Here is a 15,550-nt window from a genome sequence, read left to right as displayed (position 1 = left end):
GTGTAGTTGAACTAAGGCTAATCTTATGTCATTTTATGAAACTTTTTTTAACTTTTATATGAAACTATACTTACATTAAATAGTATTTATCAAATTATTTGTTAATTTTTTTTATTACAAGGATTTATTAATTATAAAATTTATCACTTATTCAATTATTAATTATTTATATTCAACTAATTAAAGTTATTTATAATTATATAATTATTTATTATTATTTTTTATAAATATATAAAAAATCTTTTAAATTCAATTACTTAATTTTAGGATTTATTTCACTAATTTTGTTAAATAAATTTTAATTTAAATAATTGTCCATTTAAAAAATAACTTGGTACTAGTTTTATAAGACACTATTAACTTATTATAAATTATTAAAATAACAAAATTTTTATTATCTCAAAATTTTACCGAAATTCTTTTATTTAAATTATTTTTATTTAATAAAATATTATATTTTTTTATTAATATAATTATTTATTAATATTTTTTATTGTAAGAATTTTTTCAATATTAAATTCATTACTTATTCAATTATTAATTATCTATTCTCAACTAATAAAAATTAGTTATTAAATATTTAATTATTTATTATTATTTTTTAAACAAAAATACAAATTTCGTTTACTTAAATTACTTAATTTTAACATTAATTTCATTAATTTTTATGAATAATTATTAACTTATAATTTTTCTTTCTAAATATCAATTTAATATTTTTTATAAGAAAATTACTAATTTATTAAAATTTATTAAGTTAACCTAATTTTTTTTATTATCTCAAAATTTTGTTAAAATTTGGGCAGAATAACATTTATACTTTAAACTATACCCAAAAATTTAATAACCTAATTTATACAATCTCAACAACTTTTAAATACATTACAAAATTTTAAATATTACTAATTTTCAAAATAAATCAAAAATTTATTATAATACAAAAAATAACAAAAAAAAAACACATATAAACACACATACTTTTTTCGGAATATTATCTAAAAAAAAAAATTCAGATTATTCACATAAATATTAAAAAAAAAAAAAGTTACAATCACTTATAACAATAAAATACATACATTGTTAAAAATACATACATATATCTCAAATACATATATCTCAAAAAAAAAAAAAGTTAAACATAAACAAATAGAATAAATACAATAGCAGAAATAAATACAATAGCAGAAATAGAATAAACATTGGGAACAAAATTAAATTACATTTTCACATACTTATATTATATAAAAGAGAGAATTTTTATTGATTAAAAACATTATTACAAATAGGACATTAAAAACATTATTAATTAAAAACAAAGAATATTGGCAGCCATTTTAAATTACATAACACATTATACAAATATTTACACAATAAAATTATATCTAAACATATAAAAACATATATAAATATAAAATAAACTATACATATTTAAAATGGAGTATACCTCAAAAATGGCTGCCGGAGGTGTTCTGACGAACGGTGCTGGGCTGACGCGCGTGGCTTCAGGCAGAGGGAGGTGGCCGGACTGCCACCACATTCACAAACAAACACATATCACAATAATAAATTAAAAAAAAAATAACATAATCTGTTAAAAAAAATAAAAAACATAATATCTTTATTTTTTTTTTTGTAAAAACATAATATATTACTTTAAGAAATTTGCCAAATTAATACATTAAATTAGTAAAAGAAAAACCACATTAAATTTACACTATGAAACCATTATCTTCACACAGTGTGAATTTATAATAGCAAAACTACTATTAAAGAAAATACCACTCCAGTCGAAGGTTGTGGTGACGACGACGACGATGACCGGCTCCACTCCAGTCGACGACGAAGACCGGTGACGACGGCGGCTGACGATGGGCGGAGAGGCTGACTGATTAGGGGAAGAGGGCAGTGATGAAATGAGGGTTTCGGCTGATTAGGGGAAGAGAGGCTGACTGATGAAATGAGGGTTTCAGCTGCATTTTTTTTTTTTATACATTGTTGTCCCCAACGACATACCCCCAACGACTATGTCGTTGGGGACAGTTTTGGGGGGAAAATTGCCGCCTAATTCAACGGCTTCTTTTCAAAAACCTCTCCCATATTCCCAACGACAATGTCGTTATTGATTAGTTTTTCAATAACGACATTGTCGTTATTGAAAAAAAGATTTGTTTTTAATAAATATTTTTTTTTTTTAAAAAAAAAATTGAATTGCTTTCCCAACGACATTAAAATGTCGTTATTGATACCTTCATTTTTAATGAGGACTTTTAGGCGTTGGTAATAGTGGCGTTAGGGGTGTACGTCGGTCGGTTTAGTCGGGTTATAGCATATTTTTATTAACCCAATATAAATATCGGGTTGCAAAATTTAATCGTAACCCGCCCAATGAAAATTTAGAAAAAGTTCAACCCGCCCAATGATTTTGTCGGTTTGGTCGGGTTAACCCGTCCAAACCGTTCTTCATTTTTTTTTTATAATTATTATTGTTCGTTTCTAGAATTCAAGTAATAAAAAATTTAAAAAAATAAAAATATATTATTTATATTTCAAGTTAAATAATGCTATAGTTTAAATTAATTTTAAGAACTTTAATATAAGATAAATATAATTGAGTAAACATAAAATAATTGAATAAAATAATAAAAAAAGTGATAATATAGTGTAGATTTTAAACTTTAACTTCAATATCCAAATACATTAAAAATTATTAACTATAAAATCTAAGTTTTAAGTTAAAAATTAAAATGTCCAAACTTTAAATACAAAATAATTTAACTAATAAATGTAATTTATATAATATAAGATATACACTTTTATTAAAAAATATATAAATCGGTTTAATTCGGTTTATTCGGGTTAATTGGGCGGTTTAGAATAACTTGTAAACCACCCAATATATTCATTGGGCGGGTTGGATTTTCATTATATTATTTCGGGTTGTATTTTTTGTCGGTTTATTCGGTTTGGTTTGGGCGGTTTATTCGGGTTGAGCGGTTTGTAAATTTTATTGAACACCCCTAAGTGGCGTTGGTATTGCCCATAATTCTTCTAGTAGGAATGATGAACAATAAATACATGCCTCATGTATTTAAATAACATTAGTCATGCTCATTGTTATTCTTATACTTTGATGTTTCAATGCAATTTTCTTAACATTCTTTTTGGATATTCAAAACCCACTATAAAATTGCATCAATAATAATCATTTTTAATGATTCTTTAGTTGTATTCACATAAATACAATTATTTTTTTTTTTGACAAATATAAAACATTTACTTCAGGAAATGTTTGTCAAAATCTATATCGATATTAGATTACTTTTCATTGTCCTCAAAAAATACAAGAACATATATATAAATATGTATTCATCTCTTTCATTATATATCCATCAACTATATAATGAATATTACGTTTGCATAATCTTCAGGATATATGCAAGATTTTATTGAGGACGCATAATCATCAGGATATATGCAATATTTTATCGAGGATGCATAATCTTCAGGATATATACAATTTTTTATCGATGATGCATAATCTTCAGGATGTATGCAATATTTTATCGATAATACATAATCTTTTGGATATATGTATAATTTATATAGATTTTCTCTATCATATCATAAGCACACATATATTGTAAATATTATGAATGATAAGAACATTATATATATATGAAATCAATAATAAATATATAAAAACATATACATACATATATAATATATAGATATATAAATAAAAATAAAATGAAAAAAAAAAGATCATTGAAATTGTTTCAGTCAAATGAGTATATATATAAATATATATTTAGTGTATCGTGACTTTGAAATAATTCAAGAACTTTAACAAAATACTTACATTGGATCTTAGACAGAGACTCATGCTTGAAGCTTGGGCAGAGACTCGTACTGATAACGTGTTATAAAATAATATAAAATAATATAAAGTAGATGAAAAGAAAGAGAAAGAAGATGAAGAGAGAAAGAGAAAGTGAATGAGAATTTCTGAGTTGTTTATTCCAATGGGGTGAACCCCTATTTATACAATACAAGAGTGAAATATTAAGAAACTAAGAAAAATGGAAACTAAGAAAAAGAGGAATATTGATTACTATTAATGGTAATAAATAAAAGATTTGGGCATCCACATAATTATTAATATTTATAACAATTCTGATTATTTTTTATTTATTCCGTTACATTTCTCTATTAATTTATTCCGATTCTGAATACTGTATAGTAAACGTGCCATTAGTAAACAACATATTACAATTATTGATTTTGATTATTTTTTATTTATTCTGTTATATTTCTCCATTAATTTATTTCGATTCCAAATACTGTATAGTAAACGTATATATGTATTTTTAATTAATTATAGCAACATTATTTTTGTAGCTATTATTTCAAAAAAAAAAAAAAAACAGTCACTTTTTTTTTTTTTTTTTTTTTTTTGTGAAGGAGGAATACTGTGACTGTTGGTTTAATAAATGGTAAATATAAGAAGAAGAGAATAGGAGCAGGGAGGGACGGTCAATACTCAATATTCTCTTAGATCAACTCCAGGGATAATAATGGTCTATGGAAGAAAATTTGTGCTGTGTAAAAGTCTCTGAAAGAACCAATTCCTTCATTTTTTTTTATTTAAATTAATTATATTTTCTTAGAAGGTGGTCAATTAATGATCATGACTCAGATATATTCTCTTTTACTAAGATTAGATATAGAATTTTGGTGAAACTTTCCTTGTGCAAGTTCAAATGTGATAGTTATTCAAAAAAAAAAAAGTCCAAATGTGATACCAGTGGTCTTCACTGTATATATATTCAATTGCAATTAAGGGGAAATAACATTATTAATATAAATTCACGCAAGAAAATATTTATAATTATTTCTAATAGTTCGGTCATAAATGTACTTACTTTCATTTAGGGGGGTGTTTTCATTAGCGGAGGGGTGAGTAACAAAACCTGCTCTTGAGAGGGGAACAACAGCTGGAAACGGCTGCTAATACCCCGTAAGCTGAGGAGCAAAAGGAGGAATCCGCCCGAGGAGGGGCTCGCGCCTGATTAGTTAATTAGTGAGGCAATAACTTACCAAGGCGATGATCACTAGCTGGTCCGAGAGAAGATCCGATTCAATTCAATTTTTTTCTTCTCATCCGATCCAATTCAGTTAGTCATTGGACTTTAAAATTTATTATCCGATCCAATCCAATTGAACCTCAAAATCCAATTCAATTACACACCTAATTTTTTTTTTTTTTTGAATGGATACACCTAAATTTAAATATTAACATAAAGATATGAAAAAAATAAGTAAAAATTAAATATCACCCTTTATTAAAGTTTAATACTCCACAAATATACCATCGTTACAATGTAATACAACTAAAAGTTTCAAATAATTAAAACAACAACATTTCTAAGTAATAAAATAGAACAAAACATCATAAAAATAAATACACAAAACAACCAAAGTGTTACAAATTCAACACAAAAAAAATTCAATAAAAATATAATTAATATAAATTATATTTTTTAATATTTTTTATTATATACATAAATATAAATAACTTTTTAACATATATAAATAATTGGATTATATTGATTTTTAATTGGATTTTGAGATTGACATTCAATAACCGATCCAATCCAATTAGAATCAAACATTTAGCATCCAATCCAATCCAATTGTAATTGGATATCCAATTTTTTGTAATTGAATTGAATTAGATCGATTCGGTTCAATTAGATTAAATTAAATCACCCGTACTCCAAGTAAACAATCAATTTTTTTTTTTAAAAAAATAAATAAACAATCAAATGTCATCACAAAAGAAAAGTACAAATTCTTAAAACTCATTTTAAATTTGGTTAATTTGGTTTTTTTAGTTCATTAACTTTATTCAATGAAAGTCTCCCTACTTACAAAAATTTGAAACCCTTTAGTTATAAAATGAGGTTTTTTTTATTTATACATTTTAAACTATTTTTGTTTTGCATTTATACGGAGATACACCGAGTAATTAACAAAACAATCTAAACCGCAACCCAAATCCACATCGCAACTCATACAATAACCACTGGAGCAACCCAAATCGTAAAAATAAAAAATAGTATTTAAAGTATTTTTCTATAAAAATTATATATTTTACATAAATTACATTTAACTGCAACGAGCACCCATTAACCAAAATTATTCTTATTACTTTTTTTATAATTAAAATTTTATTTTTTTTAAGGCTAAATGGAGCTCAACAACGAGCACCATAATTTTTTTTTACAGATTTTAAAATTTTAGACCTAGAAAAATTACCAAAAAAAAATCCATCCTCATCAAATTGTTTGAAATATGTAAATTATAAATCATAAACATATTCATTGATATTTTACAAGGTTTTTTTTTTCAAAGTGAAAAATCATTCAAAAAGGCACTAAGTTACCACAAAGGGCCAGCTCCCTGAAGAGAAAACAACCAGTGGAATTTGAAACATGAGCCCACTTGGCGATAGAGTCTGCAAAATCATTAGAAATTCTTGCAATAGAATAGAGAAAACATTAATCAAAACACAACAGAAGAGCCAAATTACGCTCAATAATTGGAATACATCTCTACTTAGGACCCTTACAGTATCCATATGCAAGGTATCAATCAGAGTTTTGCAATTTGAAAAGAAAGCAATTTCGTGCCACTTCTGCTTCACAACAACTTCCAAAACAGTGAGAATCGCCACAACTTCAACAAAGAACGAGGATGGAGCTTGGAACACCTTAGGAATAACTTGCACATTTTTTTTGAATTAGGTTTATACAACTAATTGGCCAAAAAAACCCCAACGTGGGCCGCTGTATGGGCTACCCTATACCGTGGCCCATGTCTTCAAGTGACAAACTCCTTGGCGCAAAATGTGGGTGGCAGATCGCGGCATTGGTTCCATCATGCCGTGGCCTGCGTATCAAAATTTTGGGCAACAATTTATTTTGCCACGGCATGGTGACTCCCATGCATGGTCCATGTACAACTTTTAGCACTCCATATTTTTTCAAAGAAGCGCATTGACATTGAATTTCTATGCCATGGTGTTACTCAAACTTCTTCAATTCTTTAATTTTAGAGGCTTGAGATTTACCAAAACTTGACAAAACTTCAAAGGACTCCACTTTTGGCACGCCAACAATGAAAACACAATTATTACTTTGATTTGCAACTATTTTTTCTCAACTCATTCAAGTTCTTCCTTATTCACTAAACTTGAAAGCATTAACAAACTAAATCATACAACAGAACTAAATGAAACAAAACTAATTAAAAACATGACCCAAAAAAATAACAAAAATTAACAACTAACACGGGTAAGAAAAATTAGATATCTACCAAGCCTAGACTTGGTCTATTCCCGATTTAATAGTTTACTCAGCCACACATTTCCAAGTTGGGAAGGTTGAGGAGCCGACTACAAGTTATACTTCCATTTTTTGGCCTTGAGAAGAAGAGCGTATAGCTAGAATCTGACTAACCTGCCTTGACTAAATATCACAGAACGAAACAACTATCTAGGTGCATGTAACACATGAACGAGACCTCTTAGGTCCCGTGCCATCTGACATTGCCTTTCGGGCAAATATCCTATGTGGCTTCCCTCTGACAGGATCCCACCAAATTTCTAAAATGTCTCCTTTTTCTTGTCCAAGGTGAAGGCTTAACTAACAGGTATGATCATCCTAGGGATTAAAACGACCACTACTCTGACACTGCTATTTCCCCATGTACTAGAGGATCACTCGTGTTCAGGCACGTCAACTATCAACAATACCTTCAACAATGCCTCACACCTACCACTTTTGGCACTGGGTGTGATTGGTTTAGGATTTGAAAACTATTTTATGTTTTTGAAAATTAAAATGGTGGGGGTCCACATAAGAATTCTTGATTGGTTGAGTGTTTTTAAAAACAAAATTTGAATACTATTTTGAGTTTTAGGCTAAAAAATGAAAACACCATTTTTATGTTTTTTGTGTTTTCAAATCATTGAATCCAAAAACTCTCTAATTATTCTCTTATTTTTTTATTTTGAGATTCCCAACCAATCACATATTCACTTTTTTAAAACTCAAAAACATTAAATCACACTACAACCAATCACATATTTAAAAACAAATTTTCACTTACAAAATTTAAATTTTTGTTTCCAAAACACATTTTTAAAAAACACAATTTTTGAATCACAAACCAATCAAACTAAATGCCCAATTTCATAACAATATGTAAATACCCTACCAGTGGGCCTAAATCTTAAGAAAATCTTACGGATCCAAGTCAATCTAGTCCAACCTGCATGGCTGCCTATACATGAATATATTACATGTATATCTATTGTACTGATTCTAATTTATCTAATATTTCAGACTTAGTACATTTTAGCTCGAATTGAATCCATCTAATTTTTTAGATTAAGTATTTATTCAAAAAGAAAGAATAATTAGCTTTTTTAGTCCCTGTACTTATGACACTATACTATTATGCCCCTTAATTTATAAGTGTAGTTAAAAGTACCCCCTAAAATATATCAGTTGGAATAGTATAATCCTTCTATCTAATTCTATTAAAATTGACTAAAGTTGACTGTTAAATTAATAATGTGGCATTATACATAGATAGTAGTTAAAAAATTATATACCATTAGGAAAATAAATTACAAGTCATAAAAATTACAATCACAGGAAAAACAAAATGAAAAATAACATCCCAAAAAATAGAATATCATTACCTTAATTTTCCAAAAATCCCATGTTCTTTCTAGTGATATCCATCTCTTCAAATACTGTAGAATCCTAATTTTACACATTTTTCTAATTTGAACTGCTAAAAAACGATTGGAATTATTTTAATAAAATTATTTTTATTAAATTTTTTTAAAAGGTTATGAAATCATTTTTTAATCATCTTTCATTGTCAGTTATTATGCCACCTCATAGTCAATTTTTCCTCTAAAAAGAGATGAAATTACTACTCTATCCTTTGTTAAAATACCACATCATCAATACAAACGGTATTTTTAAACAAAATAAACCGAAGGAGTAAATGTATGCATATAAAATTATACAAGGACTATTTGTAACAAGCTGAATAGATTAAGGGGCATAATAGTATAGTGTCATAAGTACAGGGGGTAAAAAAGATAATTATTCAAAAAGAAAAAGGTGAAATTTTAATATAAATTTTTATATATGCATACATATTTTAAGTACAACAACATAAAATTTAATTATTCATTTAAACTAAATAAAAATACTAATAAATTCGATTGGATAGTGGATATCAATGGTCGGAGGGAAGGGGGCATGTGGGGTCATTTGCCCCCTCAATTTTTTATTTATATAAATTTTGTACATAAATTTTTAGATATTTTATATTTTGATCTCATAAAAATAATTTTTTTTCATCTCTGTCCTTACATATTTTTGTATTTATTCCCATAAAATTTATATTTTTCACTTTTATATTCACATATATTTACTTTTATTCTCATAAAATTTGTATTTTTTCAATAAAAATTATATTTTTTTATTAATGCTTCAATTTTTTTTTTTGCTCCTACTAAAATGTTAGGCTAGCTCCGCCACTAATAGATATATTGAATTTTTGGATACCTTATCTAACATTTAGTTAGTTATAATTGAATCGATCAGTCATAATTGAATTGAATCAATTAGTCATAATTGAATTGAATCGATTTATGTACACCCCTAAATTATACAAAATTAGTTTCTTAGTTATAAAAAAAAAGAAGTAAAAGAAGAAGAAGAAGCAATTATAGAGAAAAATGTGTAAATAAAGGGGGTAAGTTGAAATATACTCTTTTTACATCAGTTAACTAAAAATAATCTTATTTTAAATTCAATTTAAATGTACTCTCTTTTATAAGTCCATTACCGATTATACCTTTACATAAGGTACTGTTTAGGGAGGTGAGAAAGTTTTTTTCATTACATAAGGGTATAATTGGGATATAACAAATAAAAGAGGGTATAAATTAAGAGAAATTTTATTTACACCCCAAAATTTTTAAGTACACCCCATTTTAATAATTTTTATTTTATATAAAATCTATATCTTTAATTGTACTAAATATTTTTAATTTTTTTCTTTCAATTTATATTCTTAAAAAATATACCTATCAAATAAAATTAAATTATATTTTAAAAATTATGACAAAAAATTAAAATAAAAAATTATATGAAATTTTCTTAAAAAAAATAAAAATATATATATGAGTTAGAAAAAATTATAAAAATGAAATCAAAATAAGTATTAAAATTAACATAAAATAATGTGAGGAAAAAATTTAAAAAAAAAAATATTAAGAGTAATTTTTAAAAATTATTTACGTTTATATTTTTTTTAATAATGGGGTGCATTTATAATGTTATGGGGTGCAAATATAACTCCCCATAAATTAAATATGTAGAAAAGAAAAGTAAAAGTGAAATGGGTTAAAAAAAGAGAAAATTACCCCGAAATACATACTTTATAAAATAGTTACAAAAATATGCTCTAACATTTTAATGCTGTGAATGTGGATTTTTTTTAATAATTTGTCATACGCGTATACCGAAAATTGCTATCTATTTGTTTTACTAGCCATAGAGTTAATCTTTCAACTCTTTTCTTTTCTTCTTCTTTTGTTAACTGTATTTAGTCTCTGCTTTTTTTTTTCTTAAAAATAACTTGACTCTCTTATCTAATTTTTTATTTTTTAATTTTTCATCTTTTCCTCTTAATTAAATGACATTTACTGTTTCACTTTCTTTTATTTTTTTATCAAGAAAATTAAATAAATTTTTTCAAACTTAATTATTTAACTTAAAAATATTATATAATTAGAATATACTTTTTAAGATAACTATTTTGATAAGCGCATATATTTTTTGCATGACCAACATAAAAAAAAACAATAAGTATTAGTTTCTTTTTTTTTTTTTAATTAATTAAATTTTAAAATCAACAAAATTAAATATGTTATGTCATTCACTTTCAAGAGTTACTAAAAAGTATTTTATTGTTCATATTTAAAAAAAAAACATATAATATTTTAAATAAGTTAATTTTGTTGAACCATTTAGGTAGGTTTCTATAAAAAAGAAATAGTAAATATAACTTTTTAGTTTTTTTTTTATAATAAAATAAATTAAATTTTTAACTCAAACAAAATTTAATATATCAATCAATTTTACGAGTCACTAAAAAATATTTTATAAATACTAGTAACTATCATTGAGTTTTAAAAAAAGTACTACTATCATCAAAAGTCATCTAGTTTTTTTTTTTTTTAATATTTTGTTAACAAAAAATAACTCAAATATATAATTTTAAAAAACTAATGTACAAACTAACTTTATATATTAGTCTTTTTTTTTTTATTATATATACAGTAGAACCTCTATTCAAGAATAGACTTGGGACCAAGCAAATTATATTCTAATTGAGAGGTTATAACTAAATAGAGTTATACCAGAAAAAAAAAAAATTAAAATACTAAAAAATATCAATGTAACAATAATAACAATAAATAATTATTAATACTATATTATAATAGAATTATTTTAGAGTAAATATAATGGTAATACATATGTTACAATTTGAAATAAAATTATTAATTTTATGTAAATAAATTTACAAAACATATGTATATATTTTATTAAGATGTAATTATTCTTATATAGAGGTATATTTTGTTAATACGTGACTTAAAAAATGTATAACTAATTACAATTTAGAGGTTATTCTTATTTATAAGTGGCCCAAATTGGGACTTGATTTTTTTTATAACAAATTAGAGGTTATTCTTGAATAAAGTATTCTTAAATAGAGGTTCTACTGTATATTGAAGTTACTAAATGATTGTACTTAAAATAAACTTATTTAATATGTATCTATAAAACTTATAAGCAACCAAATAATATCTTCAACATTATATTAAAGCTACTAATTTTACTAATAAATAATAACTATAGTAACTTTATTGTACCTTATCATTAAATTCTCAAAAAAGTTTTGAAGGTAATAAAAATATTATTACTACAAGTAAAAAGTAATATAAAAGTATCTTAAACAATAAAATAATATAATTTTAATTAAAATAATTTAATACGTAACTAATTATATTAAGATACGATTTAGTTTCCTTATAAATTAAAAAAAATTATAAAAATTGCATGATAAAATAAACTTTTTTATTTAGTTTTTAAATATAAAATAATAAAATATTTATAGTAACTAATAAAATTATTAGTAAACTTAATTTTATTTAAATTTTAAATTTTGGTTATTTATTTGTAATAAACTATAAAAGAAATTGAAATGTTGCTCTTAATTATAATTATTTTTTCATGTTTGACAAAAAAAATATATTTGTTACATTTTAAAATGATTAATTTTAATTTTAAGTTGTTTTTTTTTTTTTGAAAGATTTAATTTTAAGTTGTAATGATATCAACTTTATGTCAAAAGGATTAATGGTGGGGATGAAATTTATTTTTAATGTTGAGGAAATAAAATAAATAATTTTTTGAGAAAAAAAATATAGAAAATCGATGGGGAGAGAAATGTATGTGTCTTTTTAGGAGAGACTTATTATTTTCTTTATTAAAAACATAAATGTCTATGGATAAGACAAGAACACATAGAATGGTAATACTTTTTCTGTTTGGTATGTTTTGCTCCGTGTGTATATAATTAATTTGATTTTCGTTATTCGTGTCATTATTATTAGATTTACGTATATAAGTGAAAAGTCCCCTTAAAAAAAAGGGTATAGGGTACAATTTTTACTAAATAAAAGGTGGGAATGTTGTACTGTTTGACTCAGCCCAATATGAGAAGCCCAATTATGATAGCATACCCAAAGCTACATCTGGTTTCATCCCCTGTTGTCAGACCAAAACTTCTTCTTCTCTCTCTCTCTCTATCAGCGCTTTCTTCTGTCACTAACACAATCGGCTCTACCCATAGAAAGATTATCAACCTCGTTCACTTACTGATCGGAGAGGAGGAATTCCGTTTGCACAACAATCTGTTGAATTGAAACAAACTGTAAGATGTTGTCTGTGTAGAATGCATTTTATGTGTTTGTTAAAATGACTCACTGACTGTCAACCAAGGAAAGAAAGTTTGTCCCCTAAATATAACTCTTTTTGTTTGCCCTTGTGTTTTGTTAAAATGTTTATATGAGATTATTGTTGTTTATCTATTTGCTATGTTATTGTTTTTTAACTACTACTTATTATTGCCATATTGAAATTCTTTTGATTTGTGTGATTTTGATACTTTTATGATGGCTCAATTTAGGTTATAGAATTTGCTTGGACTTACACGATTAATCATTTTTCAATGCCCTAATATTGCAAATGTGATAGTTCCCTTGATATATTTTTGATAATTGATATGCAGTCAGAATGAAGTTTCTAGATTGGTACCTGAAAATTTCATTTGGGGCTGCGCTTGTTGGAGCTTCAATGGAGTTGTTCATGATCAAGACTGGTTTCTGTGTGAGACCTCTCCTTTTCCCTCTACTAGTTTATATACTTTAGTTGAAATGATTTGATTTTGGTTGAGTTTATTTGGGTTTACCATGATCTTATTAGCGTTTTAGATGTTATTTTAACTAAATATAGTATTTAGAACACAAAAGAACAACATTTACTTAGTAACCATGTATAATCAGCACAAACTTGTAATTGTAAAGCTATCCAACTAGTATGTAAATGAATGAAACACCAAAACTCTGTTGAATTGGTACCGTTTGTAACAAAAATCATATTTACTTTCTTGTAATTGATAATCTGGTTGTTGGGTAAGCTGCGATTTCAGATGGATTGTTCTAGTTTTGTCCTTTGGCCTGATCAGACAGTATTTAATTAGAGTACTTAAATAAGTAGCACATTTTGAGGTTTTTCTTCTATCTTCATGTTTTGGCATTGCCTTAAAATTGCATATCTCTCCAATTATTTGTGTCATACTGGTATTACAAAATGTATATGGAAGGTTGGTTGGTTGGGAATACATATAGAGGTTTTAGAGAGGTTAAATGAAAGAACTCGGAGGTGCAAAACAATTTGGGTTGAATATGCACATCCCTTTCTTTATGTATCAAGTTTTGATTTGTCTTATATATAGTTACTAGTTCACTTTGGATCTAAACCTCTTGGTCTTAGTCTCTCTTCCTATTTCCATATGTTCAGATGACAAGGTAACCGTTTTGGAGTCGGAGAAGCGGGCATGGGAGACTTCTCCGGAGGCTCAAGCTCTCAGGGAAGCATTGAATCCTTGGAGAAACCATGATACAGAAGCAGAGAAGAAATCATAGTTTTTTCCCCAAGTTGAATACTTCTGATGCCAATTCTTGCATTGAAATGGCTTATGTTTCCAATCCCATCCTATCTCTTGTTGACTAGTTTTATGTAGTCAAATTGTATTTTATTGCAATTTTCACTATAAATGTAATCATAAAAATTCATTGTAGTAGTGACATCAATTATTGAATAAAGATCAGAGTACATTAATCATTTTATTATTATTTTTTCTTCTGTAAGAATGTGAGTTCAGTAAGTTGGTGTTAGGTTTTTTGGGGCCCATTCTAACTACAAATGTTTAACTAACTATAAATATTAAATCATCAAAACGACCTCAAGATGGCCAATAAAACAATAATAAACGAGTTTTTTTTTTTTTTTTTTTTTTTTTTTAATAAGGCTAGTATCTAATTACACTAAAACTTTAGACCTGCAAAAATTGTGCAATATTTACTATTTAGCACAAAAAAATATTTATACATTTGCATTAATTTTTTAGTATTGTATATAAAAAATTATAGTTATGTCATTATTATTTATGGGCTTTTTTTTATTATGTATTATGTATATACTAAAATGACAAAAATATTACACAAATACATTGGGTAGACCCTATACACATTTATATAGTCCAGTAACAAAAATTTACAAAAATAATTCTTACTCTATCCATTCAGCCTCACTAACCACCTTCTTCAAGAACGACAATTTCCAGCAACTAACCCAGCAACCCAACACAATCGAAACGAAACTCAACCAGAAAGAGAACCACCATTAATTTTGGCGACTTCACAGACGACCGGAATCAATCACAAAAGGGGCTGTTTCGAATTCATGAAAAAAAAGTGTAGAAAAACTATTACAAAACTAAAATTCAACCAGAAATTTTGTTTAATTCGCATAAATTTTTTGTCCTGACTTCAATTTTTAAATCCATGAAATGCGAATTTCAAAAAGTTGAACTGGAGTTCACAAACAATCCAACTCAGGTATTGTTTCCCCTGATTTTGTCCAAAATACATGGACCAACCGGATTGAGACACGTGGACTGAAGAGGCAAGACTTTGGGATAATTCTACTAAGTTTCTGTAATCAAAGGGATCAGCATTTAACATGCCTCCCGGAGAAGGCATGTATGTTTCACATACTCCCGGAGAGCAAGGCTACAGCGAAGCACCTCCGGGAGGTATCAAATC

At 26.2% G+C, this 15,550-nt stretch overlaps 1 protein-coding gene across 1 annotated transcript; it reads left to right on the top strand.

Moving 5' to 3' along the window:
- The first annotated feature begins 12,850 nt into the window (after positions 1-12,850).
- Positions 12,851-14,567, top strand: LOC115723539 (uncharacterized). Its single transcript, XM_030653031.2, has 4 exons — positions 12,851-12,919; positions 13,015-13,102; positions 13,453-13,548; positions 14,244-14,567. Exons 1-4 carry the CDS (start codon positions 12,851-12,853, stop codon positions 14,366-14,368), a joined length of 378 nt encoding a protein of 125 aa, XP_030508891.2. The 3' UTR covers positions 14,369-14,567.
- Positions 14,568-15,550: the final 983 nt, after the last annotated feature.

Source organism: Cannabis sativa, chromosome 9 (assembly GCF_029168945.1).
Source record: "Cannabis sativa cultivar Pink pepper isolate KNU-18-1 chromosome 9, ASM2916894v1, whole genome shotgun sequence".
NCBI lineage: Eukaryota > Viridiplantae > Streptophyta > Magnoliopsida > Rosales > Cannabaceae > Cannabis > Cannabis sativa.
This window is presented reverse-complemented; position numbering and strand designations above follow the sequence as displayed.